Source organism: Aphelocoma coerulescens, chromosome 2, assembly GCF_041296385.1.
Source record: "Aphelocoma coerulescens isolate FSJ_1873_10779 chromosome 2, UR_Acoe_1.0, whole genome shotgun sequence".
NCBI classification, from domain to species: Eukaryota; Metazoa; Chordata; class Aves; order Passeriformes; family Corvidae; genus Aphelocoma; species Aphelocoma coerulescens.
In genome coordinates this window covers 23625343-23642763 of record NC_091015.1, presented here as the reverse complement: position 1 = coordinate 23642763, position 17421 = coordinate 23625343, and the positions used below count along the sequence as shown (strand labels likewise).

The window sequence follows — 17421 nt, the reverse complement described above, 5'->3', positions numbered from 1 at the left end:
AAGAAATTATGAGTACGAAAAAATTCTCTGCAACTGTTTTTTTTTTGTAGGATTACACTCAAGCAGTTAGAAATTCTACAATATTAATTGGCAATATTTTTGTGTGCATTTATATAAACATGTTTCTCAGTATAAAGTCCCTTTTTCAATTTGAACTCATTTAAGGCTAGTAGAAGCCTTGTCTCTACATATTGCAAATTTCTTAAACCATTGGTCATCTGTAACTGTTTTGTTTACAATGTTCTCAAAAAAACCTTCACTCAGTTACGTGCTGAATCTCTTCGCTGTTAACGTGGTAATGCTTCCTGATAAAGTTCTTTTTAGAACACTGGAGTCAACTCCTACTTTAAAAGCACAGGCCTAATGGAAATAGTAGATGTTTGTTACAGTAGGGAAAATTAGGAACAGATCAGGAACCTAAGTGTGCGACACCTTTGCATTTGCAACTGTTCAATGAAATTGAATAAGTAAATATGTCAGTTCCAAAGCACACCATGTTATATAATTTCCAACTTTTTAAATTCAATCTCTGTTCTTGACAAACAGGCAGAATTAAAGCACACAACTATCTTCCCCACTCCCCTTTTGTAATTCTTTTGTTTCTTCTGAAAAATAAACCATATGCATTTTTAACTGAGATACTATGCACTGTACCACTATTACACAAAAATATACTGCAACTATTAAAATATTATTGTACCACAGCCCCAAACCCGAAAACACTCAATTTTGTTTTAATATATTTTTATTTTATTTTAAAAATTATAATTATAGCCATTTAAAAAATGCAAACATTTTCACTCCCGACTTTTTCAGGAAAAACTAACAGCAGTTACAATCATTAGAAGCACTTATTTTCTTTATTATGCTATAATTATGACTATTATGTTTAGCATAACAGATACAAGACATAGTAATTAAAATTCAATGCTGGACAAAGAAATAATAAACCACCTCTTTTGGGGCAACCACTTAACTGGTGCTATGGCAGATAAAATGACACCTATTATCACAGATAAAATACAAATAATAATAATAATAATAATAATAATACTGCAACAATAGTGCAATAATAATGGTGAAAATAACTGAATATCAGAACTTTTCTTTTATTCTATAGTACTTTGCAAAAAAAATAGCAAAATACAATGACATGACCTGAATCCAAATTAGGAGAGAGACAAGTTAGACATGAAGCACAACAAAGCACTGACTGGAGTGCATTGCACCACAGGCTTAAACTGGAAGAGTATTCTTTACTTTAAAACTTAAGTGTATATTCCAATGGTATTTCTATATAAGAACTGCTTTCCAGTAAACCCGTATTATTAGGTGTTTTAAATTAAAACATTCTTGCACTGTTGTTTTTTTACTTCAGACTGTGAAGTCTGACATAAAAATACATTTTGGTTCAGTTATATTATTCCTTAGGGAGTAAAACCTGAGGTTTTTTGATCTTGAAGGAACAGGAAGATATTAAAGTCTTTGTATAAAAGTCTTTGCATAACTGGAGAACAATTAGGGCTTTTCTTGAAAATTGTGCTTCCATTCCTAATTTGAAGAAACTCAATGCAAAGACAATTTGAATTTTAGTCACAAAATACAGAGAAAAAGGACACACAATGGAAATGCCATTCAAAGTAGTAGAACATGGCATATAATTGAAAGAAATTATGTGTAATTAATTCTATGTCACACACTGAGGGCATTCTGAACAGCTGCCATTAGTGTGAACTCCTTCCGGTGATGCTCTGCATTTTTGCATGTAACCAAATAGCAAGTAGAAAGCAACACAAGGTAATTATACCTGTTGCAATCCTTCTGTGCCATAGGCTGCCCTCATTTCTTCTATCTCTCTGCTTAGTTCTTCAATCTCTTGTTGTTTCCCAGACAATTGATTCTCCATCACCTCTAGCTGTGTGTGTGAGTGCTGCATTCCATGCTCTGAATGAATGTCTCCAACTCCAAATTCTTCTTCCTAAATCAATCCAAGTTCCTTTACATGCCAATTTTTATGTTTTATCACAGTAAGTAAAGTCAAATATCAAATTCTGTACCAAATGCCACCTTAGAACACTAACATACAATACAGCATCAAAGATCTTATTGCCATGGTAACCTCCTTTGTTAGTATAATTCACACCTCAAAAGCACTGACACAAAATGCTTCTGCGAGTTGTGCTCTATAGCCTTAGCCTTAATAGATGGAGTAAATTGGTTTGCATTTCAAGTTTAATGATACACTATATTAATATAGCAAACAATGCAGATGCAGAGCACAGCATGCAAAATAAAGTATTAGTCAGCAACACAGTTTTTGTTCAAAACAAATTGAGGTGTTTAGTATTCTCCATTAGTATTATGATTCAATTTGCAATACTGTACCCTGATTAAGTCTGCAGGTATAGCTGTTCTTGTCACAAAACTGCAACCATTTACCTGTATAAAGACAATTTCTAAATACATTATTTGAAATAATGCTTGATTTCTATTTCCCACTTACTTGAATCTTATGTGGCAATTTCTGCAGACCCATGGGAATTGTTATGCTACAAAAATTTACTTAATTTGAAACACAAAACAGCTTTCTATATAGCAAATTGCACCAAAGTAAGCATAGAAAACACATAAACCACCCAAAATTGCAAAAATAAATACTATTGTCTAAAACCAAAAACCTTATTACAAATCAACATCTAGAGAAAACAAAGGAATTCAGATTTAAAGGTCAATGCAAAGCTTTCTCTTTTAAATCATTAAAATACAATACTACTGCATTTTAAATTATATGTTTAATATTTTTATGTATTACTAAACATAGCTATGCTTTCTGAAAGATTTTTATATACCATGAGATTTAGTCTTTCTGAAAGTCACCTATCTCTTGATAGGGGATGAAAGGCAGTACCACAGACTTTCATTCTCAATTTGAAGGAATTTTGTGAAATAGAAAAAGAGAAGAAATGATACATTTGACATAAGACATTTGAAAATAAATCCTCTTTCACTCACCTAACACTGCAAGCCCTTTCAGCTTCTACAAGAATTTTGGTTCTACTGATGGTGCAAACCAAAACCGGCAAATCTCCAAAAGGCAAGCACAAGCCAAAGTAGCAGTTACAAGTAAAAAAAAAATCCAAATGAAAAGAACATGCTGCATATACATGAGTAATGATCAAACAGACAGGCAGGCTTTTAAAACAGCAGACCAATGTTCAAAAATGAGAAAGCAAGAACAACTGCATTTCTCCTCGGAGCTGTTTATTACATCAGAGCATGAAACAAAAATAAAGGTACTAGAAATGGAAAGGCAACATAGTATTTCAGACCCAAATACTATGTTTAAATCAAAAAAAGAAGCTGTACTGCTCAGATGTCTACCATAGCCTAGATCAGGGCTTACTTACAAATAACTATCCTGCCTGAGCAAATCAATAAATGCACTGTTATAAATGGGATCAATACAGTCATTGAATTTGCATTAAGCAAGTGAATAAATCTGCATTAGAGAATTTGCACAGCTGACACAGTGCCCTTTCAATTTCTGACTTTCTCAGTAAAAAACAAGACACCACAGAGATTACTACCTTCGTTTAGAAAGAATAAAGAAAATTGCAGCAAACTGCAACTCATAGAGTCACTGTGTATCATTTGTGTATTGCCAGATGCTTGCTCTATGTTCAGACACACAAATGTCTACACAGTGCCTGGCACCAATGTCTTTATTCAGATTTTGGCACATGTCCCAGATTAACAACACTAGCAGTTTAATAGAAACTATTATGAAATCCTTCCTTTCCCCTTTGTAACCCCATGTTATTTAGGCTTAATTGATAAAGATACAGTGTACAATCATTGTAATCTACCACAGTGGATACATTTCTCTTCCCATGAATCATGGCTATGTGCAACTACCAAAGACACTTTATAACAAGAGCTAATAGGAAAGGCCCAAAAGTCTTATCTCATTAGCTGTTCCAGACTCCTCAGCAGCGGAAAATTCTACAAAAGACCTTTAATTTCTAAAAGGGATTTTGCTACACACATTCAAAACAACTGTCTGTAATGTCAGAGATGCTGCTCCATTTCATGGAAACCTAACTCTTCATCATGCAAGTGATGCACACAGTAACATGGTAGTCCATGCTGTTTCTCATCTGATACCTTCTTCTTTCAAATGCCTTACATCTTCTGGCAAAGTGCAAGTGGAAACATGACAAGGCAACAAATTGCATGGCCATCTGTGAAAAAAAACCGAGACAGACAGCCACAGCAGGGTGCTGTGTTGAGGGAAACTTTGGGAGCAGCTTGGCAACCCCTGGCATGACAAATTCTGCTGTGTAAGAGCAGACAGACAGTCCGTAATGAGTTATTAGCTTCAAAATATCTTTATTTAAAATTAATTTTCCACTCATCTGAAATATATGAATTCAGTAGTTCAGATGCCAACTTGAGTGTTAGTAGATGGCTACACAAGGCCTGCAGTATTCATGTGTTTTGACTTATGGTCCCAGTGATTTACCCATTTAGAGACCTTCTGCAAGTCTATAAATACTCTTAATGTAGATTCTTACACTTTCTTCTTTAAAAGCTTTGCAGTTAACCTTTAACACTGAAACATTCTTATGCCTTAATTACCTACGATGTGCTCAGTTACATACCCCAGGAAACAATTAAACATTGAAAGAATCAAACCACATACCATTTTAACAAAATGAAACCAAGAAGTAACAAGAGCTCTGGATAAAATTGCATAAGCAAATAATCACAAAATAAGAATAGATTAGATTTTACAATACATTACTCAGCAGCCACAGTTTTGGTGAACAAAAGATATGAAACAAGTGAAGCTTATGGAAGTCTCTCAAAGGACATTCTGTCTGATTGTTCTTCCAGTCTTGCATTTTGAAAATAATTCACAGAAATAGTATTTAATATTAAAAAGTAAAATATAATCTGTAGTCTATTGGCTAAAAATAAAGGTTTCATTTATATTGCATCAGTTAATACATAGCTTAAGGCAAAATAAAGGACTCTTCTTTCTGAGAAACAAGGAAAACCAACTTCCATCACTGAATTAAGGCAGTGATTCACGACAATTGCCACCAGAGGTCAGGATTACATTCATAAAATCACTGTACTCTGTTTAATGCTCCTTAGACCTTGGAAAACCTGAAATTGTATCTCAAAAATAGCAGTAGTAATATATAATGTGTAACTACTTACAACATTATTACCATTACTACAGAGATTTCCCTTTATAAATAATAAATTCATGCTCAGCATAAATCAATACATACTGTTTTGCTTAAAAGACTTGTTTGATTTGGTAGTAGAAACATACAGAAGTATCTGGAACAGATTAACAATTTTACCTCACCTTTTCTTTCCCCCTCCACCCTTTCTTGTACGTTTTGGACATCTGAATCCTTCATAAAAAATAATATTTAGACCTTGAACACTGCTTTTCAATGTTCTTAGCCTCTCCTCAATTTTCTAGTTATGTCACAACTGACTACATGAAAGTTAGCTAAAATTAGCAATTAGGTCAACTTGGGCAAATGCATTTCAGTGTATTTTGGGGGCTTGGTGGGGGAGGGTTTATACTCCATGAACAAAAGCCATTTTTGTGATGAAAATAGTTACAATCCTGTAATATAACTAAGGTTAGTAACTGCCAAAGGAGAACAATTGATGACTTTTTAAAATACCACTGCTTAATAAATATTTCTATATATTAGAAGAACAGCAACAGGTTTTTTTATGCAGTAGTTAAGGTTGAGGTATAGAATTTAATTAAAATTAAAAAAACCCAACAACTTTCTAGAATTCATATTGACCCTCTTCAGAGATATACTTTGCAAATTGGAGAGTCAAGAAGAGACAAAAAAAAAAATCAGGTGAAACAGTTTTTCAGTTATACCATAAAATTGAGGCATATGGAAAATGTATGGGGGCAACTTTACCGTACACAACTACAAAATCCCCCAGAATTCCAACTGTTGGAAAAAGCCTAACTTCCCTTAGGTTCTGAGTTCAAACCACAATCTTAAATAGCTAACCACCATTATAATTTAAGACTATGCAGGTGTGTCATTGTTGCTGAAATTCAAGAATTTGTCCCAAGACGACAAGCTTGTCATATGAAGGATTTACCAGTCTTCAGTTGGCTACTACCTTGACAGTGTAGGTATTAGAAAGGTGGCTGAGCAAAACTGAACAAAAGACTGCATTTACAATAAATTTCCTTCAAGACAAAAATTCTAATATAAATATACCTTCAGGTTTGCTTAGACAACTGTACTGCCTTATAATTTTGTGTATGGTAAGTCTCCTAAAGAGGGAAATACTTATCACTGAATTTTATCCAATTTCTCAAGAGAAAGGGCTGAAGAATTAAAACCATCTGTTTTAATTTATCAACTACAACAAAACAATTTATGACCTATTTGAATTTGAAGCATGGCAACCACAATTCAACTTAATTTCTGTCAAAACCACTAAAAATAATACAGATGTTCTAATTGATAAGGAAAAAGATGGATCAACAGGCCAATGTCTCTTCAAATATGGGGTTTCTTAGAGTTCTGAAAAGGAAATCATGTATTTGAAAAAAACCTAAGCTCAATATGTTATATATCTGCATATTAATGCTGCTACAGGGAAAATTTAATTTATTCTCATCTTCTTCAACTGCAAAGGTTTCAGGTAATTTTATTTACAGTATGTCCATGAATGGAAGCAGAGCCTTTAATAATAAAAGTAACATTACAGCTGATATGAAACATATTGAAAAATCAGCTCCTAAAATATCTGCATTCCTAAATGTGATGTCTCCTCATTTCAGATACCAACCAATTGTAATGAACTGGAATTAAAAAGAGTTTATTAGAAAAGATGGCAATTCTGACGACTTGAGCTTGGTCTTCACCAGAGCCAGTATCACGCTACTATTCACTAGTTTTGTGTTGTCTACTTATGTCTTAGAAAATAACTCTCAGCAAGGTAAGAAGTCTTTCTGCAGGAATAAGAACTGCCTAGTAATGCATCTATCATTGCATTTTTTAGGAAATCTGTACTTTCTTAAAGGGATATTAAGACTGTAATTCTGTTGTCTTCAGTATCTGAAAAATTGCTCCCTAATATCCTCTGCAGGTATCTATGGAAATATTTGAAGAATGAAGGAGGTAAAATTAAGTGTTTAGATGTGAAACTTCATGTTAAAATGAGAGCTTTAAATTCAACTGAAACTGAAGCCCCAAAACATTAAAATCAGAACACTTCCACAGTTACCATGAGACATTTACCAGATGTTTTCTGCATCCTGCTGCCCTGTGCAAAGACATGTTTTCTTCAGCATTGCAATTCAGTCTCCAGCACTGCTTCCTACCACCTCAGAAGTGATCAAAATTTCAGCCATATTTCATCATGTACATAATATGTCTCACTTGTAAAAATACATGGATATCAATGACATTGTCAACTGTTTTCAAGGGTTCATTCTTTACATACTGCAAATTCCATTTGAAAGTAATCACATACCATGGTGATGCATATTCTAAAAAGGTGCACTGTGGTCATGGCAGTTCTTCAAAACTATGTCTGCTATACTCTCAATGGCAAACAGCAATGAGATTAATTTGACTACTTCATCCCCTCTTGTTGCTCAGCTTAAGATTCTGGGTGTGTTTGTTTTAAAGTGTTTAGCACAGAGAACTGCAAAACAAAACCCTGTCTCTTCACAAAGTGATTGACTGAGACATGAAAAATTAGATTTTTAAACTAAAAACAATTCTTACTGTATTCAGATGTTCCATGGCTATTTCTTGCTGGCACGTTCTTGACCGACATTTATGCATGAGGTAGTTTACTCTTTACAAACATAACTGTTTTATCTGACAGGACCCAAGTTCCATACACACAACTACCCTTCAATGTGACAGAGATGAGCTGTAGGCACCAATACGTGGGCTGACTCTGGCTAGCAGATAAGGCCCCGCTCCAGTCACTCATTCCCTCACCAGCAGGGTGGAGGAGAGAATTGGAAGGGCAAAAGTAACTCACATTCATGGGCTAAGATACAGTCAGCTTAGTAAGTGAAAGAAAACAAACCAGCCAAACAACAAGCGATGCACAGGCAATCACTCACCATCTCCCACCAGCAGACTGACACACAGCCAGTCACTGAGGCTGCTTTGAAACTCATTAAAATGTAATTGACTTGTTAAATAGTCTCTCACAGAAAATTAAGTTGAGATTATGCACAGCCACTACTCCCATGGCAATACAAAGCAGTAATACGACCTTAAGGATGACATTGCTACAATAGTTTATGTATATACTGCATTATTTATTATAGGAGCCATCCCATTATGGAGTTGACATAATGCTTGCTTTAATGGTACATTGATCATACCAGTAATAACATGCAACAGATTTGTCCATAATATCACATCTGCTCTTTCCTTCCTTCTCCTTTTGAAAAACTATGCACAGCATTGCAGCAGACATGTAACAGAAAAGGTTGAAAGAAAAGCTAGGAAAAGCATTACTTCAGTCTTACCTCAGAACTGTAATCTTCTACTGTGGTGGAAATTTCACTTTCCGGCTAAAATAAAATATTAAAATATTTACAATGATGGCACTCTAAAAATACTAAACAAGATATTTTCCATTTTACAGTATTTGAAAACACCAAGGTGTACGTGAATTTGATAAGAGTATATGTACAGTAATGATCACCTTCATTTGCTTGAATTCACAGCTTTAATAAGGTCATTTTGCTATTGAACTATGATCACAGAAACACTATAATTACATGACAAAATCTTCAAACAACCTACAGGTGCAAAACAATACTTTGAAAATTTAACTTAATTTTCTGGGATTTATTTTTGTTTTTTTAAAAAGTACTAAGTACCATGAAAAGGATTTGTCTCTTCTATATGAGTTTTACCTAATTAGGAATTTTGCTGGCTTAAGAACACAATCTTATACAGAACATCATTTTCATACCTGCAAGACTTTTGATGTTGACTAGAATTTTAAAACAAACACTCATCCTTCAGCTTCCATGGAAACCAAGGGAAGATAAAAAGACAAAGACTCAAATCTTATGATCTAATGAAGTAGAGGAATTAAAGGAACAAAGCCTTAAAAAACTGAGCATAAACGTGCCATGGCAGATGCCTGAATGAAACAAAGTGTATCTTGATGAACTACATAAACTGTATCAAGTTTGAGAATCAAAATGTTAGTAGGAAAAAATCACAAACTATCTATATAAGGTGCACTATCATGGAATAAATGTACTTGAAAGAAAAACTTGAGAAGTGTAACCATGAGTTAGAACTACTTTGGCAAAAATGATGTGCACATAATAGAGCTTGTCCCAAATTCATTTAACGTGTTAGTCAGCCTCACGTTAAATTAGTCTCAATTTTATATTGAATTCTGTGAGGCTTATTTTCAAAGGGACATGGTATGTTTTGCATCAGCAGACATAGGTAAAATTTGGAATGTTAACTGTGATCTGTTTTGTTTTTTTCAAAGTAATCTACCACCCAGACCTCCTGAAGTTCTGCAGTTTTTACAAGCCTAACAACGTTGATACTACATATTTTGAATCCATCATGCAGCTCCAGAATGTAAATAACCTAAACAAAGGGTTTTACGAAGGGTACACTGTTTTATGTACAGAGTGCACAACATTACTTTAAAATATTTATTTGGAAGTTAAAATTCATATAATGCATACAATTTAAAAAATAAAAACAGGTCCACCTCAAAAATAAGACACTAATTGAAAAAGAAATCAAAATTATGTTTTAAAACTCTAGGGTGACAAAAGTGTTTCTGCTATGGAATACAAACTTAGTATTTTAAAATATTTAATCTCCACACAAATATATTTTATTCATATTATTTATATTTATATTAATATTTGTTTATATATAAATTTATACCAAAAAATTACATCTTGTTTGTAGTCTATGTCCTTGGTCTAGGACAAAATCCTCCGGAAGAAATAAAATCAGAGAAAACCACACTCCTTTTTTTCATAATACAGATAATAAATAAATGGTCACTATCTTACAATTTTCATGGTTTATTGCAATTCAGGAGTCTTCACAAAGAATGATTAGAAGCATTCCCACAAAAGCTCAGAAGTATTACCATAAAGGTGCATATATATAGCTAGATCTAAGAACTCTTCAAATCTTTATACATAGCATGAAATATAGGCACTTCTCCAATGTGCAAAAAAAAGGAACAAGTAGTCCGACTTCTTCAATAGTTCTTCTTTGTAATGCTTTTCAATTATAAAATGTCTCTTGTTTGTAAGGATGATGAAAAATGAATTTATAAATCCTCAGATAAACTCAAACCTAGTAAATAATTATAGAAAAAGGCAAAGAATTTGTAGGTTGAAGCTTAGGCTGGAGTGAGAAAATATGAATTCTCAAATGAAGTTGATTATTGAAAATAATTATTTAATTTTGTTATGGTAATTTGGCCAGATACAATATTTTTTAAAAAGTTAATCTATGAGCTCACACATTAGACCCCAGACTGTAGGACTTCATGTTATTCTTCTGCTATCAGAATCTGTAACACACAAGTAGTCAACATTTTACAGGCAGTCATCTTGCCCTCCGAGCAGCTATGTTACTTCCTAAGACCTGACCAACTTTATTTCAAAATCCAGCTTCTTCCATTATCAAGCCACCTGATCTGTATGCTTCAATTCTTCTTTGGTCAACAGAAGTAACTAGGTTTTTACACAGCTCACTTGAGCCCCAAGGGTCCAGTTTGAAAGGAAATAATTTCAAAAAATTCTTACTACACACTCTTAGCAACACAAAATCTTTGGACAGGATAATGCCAAGAAGGCTATTTATCAGTTCTCTCAATGCTTTATGGAATTTGAAATAGGTATTTGTTACACCTTCCCAGTTGTTTTGCACGTATTCTATTAACTATGCCCCACAGCACTTTCTTGCTGCAAACAGTTTCTCTCTTCTGGCAAAATACTTCAACGCCTTATTTAGTATTTTCTTCACTGATAATGTAGTTGATTTTTAAAATATATTGAAGAGACATTTCAAAGACTCTTTATAGGCAGCTATCTTCATCAATTCTTCAGATGGTACCTTTAATGACAACAGTATTCAGAAAATTTTTAAAAGTTCTGTCTGTATGTACTTCAGAGGAAGTACTGCAAGCTGATACCAAAAAAAGGAGTATCAACTTGTGGAATACAGCAGGCCCATTTTAGAGTAACTTGTTTCTGTATGCAGCTAAGCACTGCTCAAAAGTCATGTTCTTGGAAACTGGACACCCAAAAATATCCCAGGATTCACAAAAGAACTCATATATAAAACTGGCCACAAGAACTGAAAAGTGATTTTCATATTTCTTTAGAAAACTTCCATAAGCAGACAATAAAACATTTTGCAAGAACCGACATCTGTACTAAACTACTCCAATTGCAATGGATGAAGGTATAGACTGAGTATTCATGGAACAGAATTCTACCTGAAGGAAATTACTGACTTTTTTATGACCTCAGTGAAAACTCTCAGAAAATGTAACTACAAAAGGCTGGATTAATTCTTGACCAAGTTATTTTGACTTGGCCATTTCCTCTAGCAATTCACAGAGGATCACAAGTAAGTCTAATTAAGGAGACTGTGACTAGAAGTGAGGCAAAGAGAATTTAGCCAGAACATCCCAGACATAAAATCCTCTCTTTAGGTCATCCTGAACCTTATGGGCCTTTAATACTTTTAGAACATTCTGAATATGAAGGGCCATTCTTTTATATTGCCTTATCATGTCTTCCTTAGTTCCCAATATCAAAACCATTCAATTCAAATTCCCAGGTAATTTATGACCCAAACCAATTTACTATGATAAAATTTAAATTGAGTGCATTTTAGTGGAGATAAACCACTGCCAAATCTGAATATAACCTGCAGCAAGGTACTGGAATCTGCAGTGTGTAAACTTCTGATGCTATCAGAAAACACCATCAATAGCGGTAACCTAAGCATTGAATTAGGTTTCTATTCTCTGGTAACCTGGACTTATAAATGTTTAATCTAAAGTGAAAAACCCTGTAACTCTGCAAAAAGACCATTCTCCAATACAGGTAATTTCTGTGCCAGTAAATCTATTATGTATCAGTATTTACAGAGCTAAAGGAAGGCATAATACCAGAGGTTGTCTTATGAATCAAAGAAAATTGGCAAGTTATCCTGGCAATCTTCTGGCCAGATGGTGAATGGAAACATGACTGGCTTCAATCAGAACCATATGCTGCTGAGAATCTATTACCTTCTCTTGTGACACTGACTTTACTATTGAACAGACTATTTCCAAACATTTGCTTTTCTTCATTCTTCAATTACAAAACATGTTTCAACGGATGCTATATTATCTGAAGTGACTGGGCCAATTTTGACTACATTTTACTTATCTTTTTTTTTTCAAATCCTCCATCTTATTGTCCATCCCACAGTATCTCTTTTCTAGTCAAAGCCTTTGGTTGCTCTTTGTTTTCATGTTTCCATCATAGGAATGTCTTACTACATTCATCACTTACACCCTTTCTCACTGAGGCATCCTCTCTGTTTTCCCATACCGCTTACATACTTTCTTATTTCTCTCACTTTCCTTCATCAGTTCTCAAGAATCCTACCCAGTGCTTCCTTCTTAATCACTTGCTGATCCTCCTCTGTCAAAATCTCAGACACTAACAACTGGAATACTTTATAGAAATGAAAAAATGAACATGGAGCTATAAACTTTATCACCTACTTCAGTTAACAGTAAAGCTATTCTAAAACTATTACCAAAAGGATTTGTCCTTTGAAAAACAAAAGACGAGTTACTAATCCAACCTCAGTCAATTAGAGGTATTCTTCATCACAGAACTTTGAACTTTTCTTTTCTAAGAAGCTTTGTATAATAGCTTTTACTACCCAGGTGACTCAAGGACAATTTTACTGTGACACAGGTTAATTTCTTTTGCTTTCCTGGCATTAGGACATTCTTGCAAAGCAGTGTGCTCCAGTGCATCATTTCAAGACCTCCCAGGAAAGGTGATCTCAGCAATTATTTACCCTAGAAGTGGCTTTTGCTTTCTTCTGTTTTTAATTGCAGGAGTCACAAAAAGAAGCAATCCGAAACCCAAGATTTTCATTTATTCCAGTTTATGTTCTAGGTTATTTGTACTTCAATATGGAAAAGGACACTATGGATGTCAATACCTAAAGATATGAGGGTGCAACAAATAAAGACAAAAAATATTCTCTTTGTGAGAACAAGACAAAAAGCATTCAATATGAAACAAGAGACTTTCACTAATAAATACCAACTGTCACTTCAGGAAGAAATCTTGTAAATAAACTGTTCCTCAAACAGTGGATGGAAAACCTTTGAGATTACAAATATGCTCAGATGGAAGGTAAAATGTAATGGCTAAAACAATGATAGTTCTTCCAGAATTCTTCCAATTAGTTTCTGCTGGAGGGAACACAGTGGGATGGAGGAACCCACCTTTAGGAACACAGAGGGGAAAAAAAAGGGAAATGGATGATTGCAAAAAAACCCCTTTGTACTCTAAACACTTTTGTCCTCTATGAAAAGAAACTCTTCTACCTTCACAAGGGACATAAGCTCCCAGAGGAGTATCTCTATTTCACTTTCTGATATGCATATTGAGTAAGAGAACCCTTTTTTACTTTGTATTTGGACATGCTAGTTCCACTGGGGATTAAAAAATTATACTAGAAGAACTGCAGGGAGATAAACTTCTACCCACAAAACTACCACAGAATAGCCCATTAAAGATTTTTAGATAGGCAGTATAGTCAGATGTTTTGAGTCTGTATTTTGTGGTACAGAAAGAACAATTCTACATAGCACTTCCAGTAAAAGATGAAATAAATAAGTTGAATCAAAGTTCAGCTAGAAAATGATCCTGCATAATGCTTCCAGTAATCCTGTCGCACTCTTCTGACACAGCAACCTACAATGATTTAATGTTGGGTGAAAAAGCAAACAGCTCAAAGCTGTAATTCTCCATTGCAGAGATTAGCCTGAAACTGCCTATTACATTGGCTGCCATTTCAACTAAGCAAGCTCCAATCCAATTACTGTAATACAGGCTCTCTGTCCAAATCATTGCACTTGTAAGACTAAAACCAGTAAATTATGAGATTCACTGAAACATTTTCAGAGTTTTCCCTCTTCTATTAATCCTGCAGAGACTTTAGCAATCACCTTCCAACTACAAAATGCTGATTATTTATTTAAGTAGTATGAGCAAGGAGGCTACAGACCACATTTAACAAAGAAAAATGCTCTCCCAATTGGGAGTGGGGTTTTTTCTGTGGAAGTGAATACTGATTTAAAAGTCACTATGTAACTCAACAGAGTCAAATTACAAATTTACATGATTACCATGCTTATTCTTCTAAAGCTACAATTTAAAAAAGAAAGAATGAAACAAACCCCATTCCCCTCAACAAACCAGAAACCCCAGTGCATCTCCGTATTTATTTATTTAAACATAAGATAAGTTGCTTTGGGAGTAAGACAGACCTCAGAAAAATCATACCCCATCTTAAGAATGCATCCATGCGTGCAGTCTTTAGCAACTGCAGTGCAGATATTTTTTCCATTTCTAAAATCATCTATGTCTTGTACTGACTGTATGCATTTAGAGGCCAGCACAGGCCACTAGGACCAACCTGATCTAATTAGACCCGCTTTGAGACCAGGATCAGACTAGGTGACCTCAAAGGTCCCTTCTAACCAAAGTTATTCTGTGACTCTGTACTTTACCATGTTTCTCCAACTGTAGTAGAGATATTTACCCTAACAAAGGAAATACATCAGCAGAGTCCATCTGCAACTTCAAAATGTATTCGATCAAGGAAATTACTTCATACAGTTGTCATATTTATGTAGACAATTGCATTATTAAAACAAGAGTTTAAGTGACTCTCTCTCTTCCCTAGCAGTCCTCTCTTGTTAGTGTAGATAATCTGATGCATTTCATAGAGTACATCTTTCTCTTTTCTTAGGAGGCAAAAAAGTCGTATCTTCATCTATGAAAATATTTATTCTGTTATCAAATTTCTTACCTCCTCCAGGAATATCTGAGTTGAACAGACACTTTTATTGAGTTACGATGAACAGTTCTGAAGCCCTAATGTGAGCTTTCTAAGAATTAAAGGCTACATATTAAAGGCATGTACTTACAAGGTTCAAAATATCTAGTGTGTTGCTACATTGTAGGCTTAAAACTGTAAAATAAACGGATCAATTACTTTGCAAGTTTTCATTTGCATGTATGATTTAGTCTGTCTGCCCCTCCACCACTGTAAGTTTGGGGTTTTTTTTAACAAAAATGCAAGAAAATTTCAAAAAGTGAAATTTCTCAGTTAGTTCTCAGTTGCTGGAAATTCACTAATGGAGCCAAAGTGATTACAAATGGTCTATCCTAGCACAGGACAGATAAGTCAAAATGCAGAGCATTCATTTGTACCACATCTCTCAGAAACGACTGCATTCATCTGCACAGAGCTGGGAATCTGCATCGAGATACTTGTTCAGAATGCCACTCATCATTTTAGAAGCACTGGTTTCACGAATGGAGTAAGTTATTCTGTAAATAGTATCAGCCTCTCTTGTCCCTTCTATCTGTAATGACATTACATGAATTCATGTTCATTCAGAACTGAGCTGGACTGCCATTGTATGTCATACAGCATCTTTCAAACTTCCTAGAGCAGGTACTTTCAGCCAATAGAACTCAGGACTACATTTCATTATGCTGTGAAAGTAGAGTAACTGTTTATCAATCTCTTAAGCCACCCAGCTCTCAGCAGTGATCTCCTACATTCATTCCTTCTCCTCATTAACCAGAGTGACTCAAATTAAATTATGAACACAAGAAAGATGTTTAGTTTTGTGTTTTGGTGTAGCCATAAGTGCAGAGATCAAAAATCCACTGCAATTTGCAACTCCTAATAAAACAAAATTAATTTATGCACATTTAAAGAGTACATCAGTACAAACACACTTTCCATAATCTACAGGGGACTGACTACAATAAAAAACATGACACTAGCAGGCAGGTAGAAAGTACCTTCTCTGGACATACTAAGTCAGACAGAAGCAGCAAGGAAAGAGTATCCAAAATCTCATCCTATTCCTTTATTCCCACTCTCAAAGTGAATGGATTATTTTATGCTCACTCACCCCCAAAAGTGACTGTTACAGCCTGAGACAAACTTACCTCAATGGTGTAAGCCTGGGTGTGTTTGATAATTTCTCCACTATGCAAAGTCCTGATAATTGCAAAGTCAGCAGTAGCAGCTGCTCCCCTTCGACTGCTGCATGTGGATATTTCATCACTTCGAGATCGATCAGTTTCAATCCCGTCTTGTATTGATTCTTCATCTTTGATGTTTGCTGTTTTCTTCTTCTTTTTCTGCTTCTTTGATCCATTTTGACCATCAGTTTGTGCCTTCCGCTGCCTAAATTGGGCAAGCTGTATAGAAGACAAAATCTTGTTAAAGGTGAAAGTTTTCCTCTTTATTACTAATGACATCCTCTATAAAGGTTTACCCACTATTCTACATAAAACTTCAAACCAATCACTACTGAAAACAAGCTGGAAGTTAATGTTGCATATGCGAGACAGACCCAGATTATTTTTCCATTTACATAGTTTGCTTTAACAAAATCTTAAATCTAAACCAACATTTGATTAATTCCTTTTCAGTTTCAGATTCACAAGTTACTATTCCACAGATTGATACCTAGAAATCAAAACATTCAAAGGCAAAGGTACAAATGTTATTATAAATGACAAATGCAATGAAATAACCTGATCTCATTTTTCAATTTTATAGTAACCTAAAAATAATTTACAGAAATTCCTTTTAATTTTTATTTCAGAGACAGATAAAAGCAAACTTCTCTTCCAGCAAGTATCATATGAAGTTTTTTAAAAGTTTGTTATAACTCATAAAAGCTTATCAAATTACTGAAAACATCATAAAGAAACAGCAAAGTAGCAAAATATGTATTAAGGGAATAGTCCAAAACCAAAAAGTGAGCAGATTACAAGACACACTACCTTGTAGCAAAACATGCTGATGAACAAAAAGTCACAGGTGAGCCAGGCACACAGTTTAAAAACCAATTAGTATGTAAGCTATTCAAATACTGTAAGACACTGCCTTTTGAAGAGCTTATCACTTTTAATCACTTTACAATGGTTTACACAAGAAAATCCATTTAAAATATTTTTTTCTTAACACGAACAGAATTTTTTTTCAAATAAGAAAAACAAGCACATCAGGGTTTACCAATTAAAATTCAAAACTAAAAAGATCCTAT

General features: G+C 34.3%; 1 protein-coding gene and 1 long non-coding RNA gene across 7 annotated transcripts in view; one reads left to right on the top strand and one right to left on the bottom strand.

The window, feature by feature from the left end:
* The window catches only part of AKAP9 (A-kinase anchoring protein 9), a 105180-nt gene that overhangs the window by 63486 nt on the left and 24273 nt on the right, over positions 1 to 17421 (bottom strand). For 3 of the 6 annotated variants that reach the window (XM_069006797.1, XM_069006796.1, XM_069006794.1), the window contains 4 exons: positions 16313 to 16567; positions 8564 to 8608; positions 2386 to 2439; positions 1808 to 1978 (listed from right to left, as the gene is read on the bottom strand). In XM_069006797.1, coding sequence (XP_068862898.1) covers positions 1808 to 1978; positions 2386 to 2439; positions 8564 to 8608; positions 16313 to 16567 — 525 coding nt within the window. The remainder of the gene's footprint in view (positions 1 to 1807; positions 1979 to 2385; positions 2440 to 8563; positions 8609 to 16312; positions 16568 to 17421) is intronic. The other 3 variants (XM_069006798.1, XM_069006801.1, XM_069006799.1) reach the window with 2 other exon arrangements.
* The window catches only part of LOC138106343 (uncharacterized), a 43667-nt gene that overhangs the window by 22896 nt on the left and 3350 nt on the right, over positions 1 to 17421 (top strand). Inside the window, exon 3 of the long non-coding RNA XR_011148970.1 lies at positions 6848 to 7005. This is a non-coding gene — a long non-coding RNA (uncharacterized lncRNA). The remainder of the gene's footprint in view (positions 1 to 6847; positions 7006 to 17421) is intronic.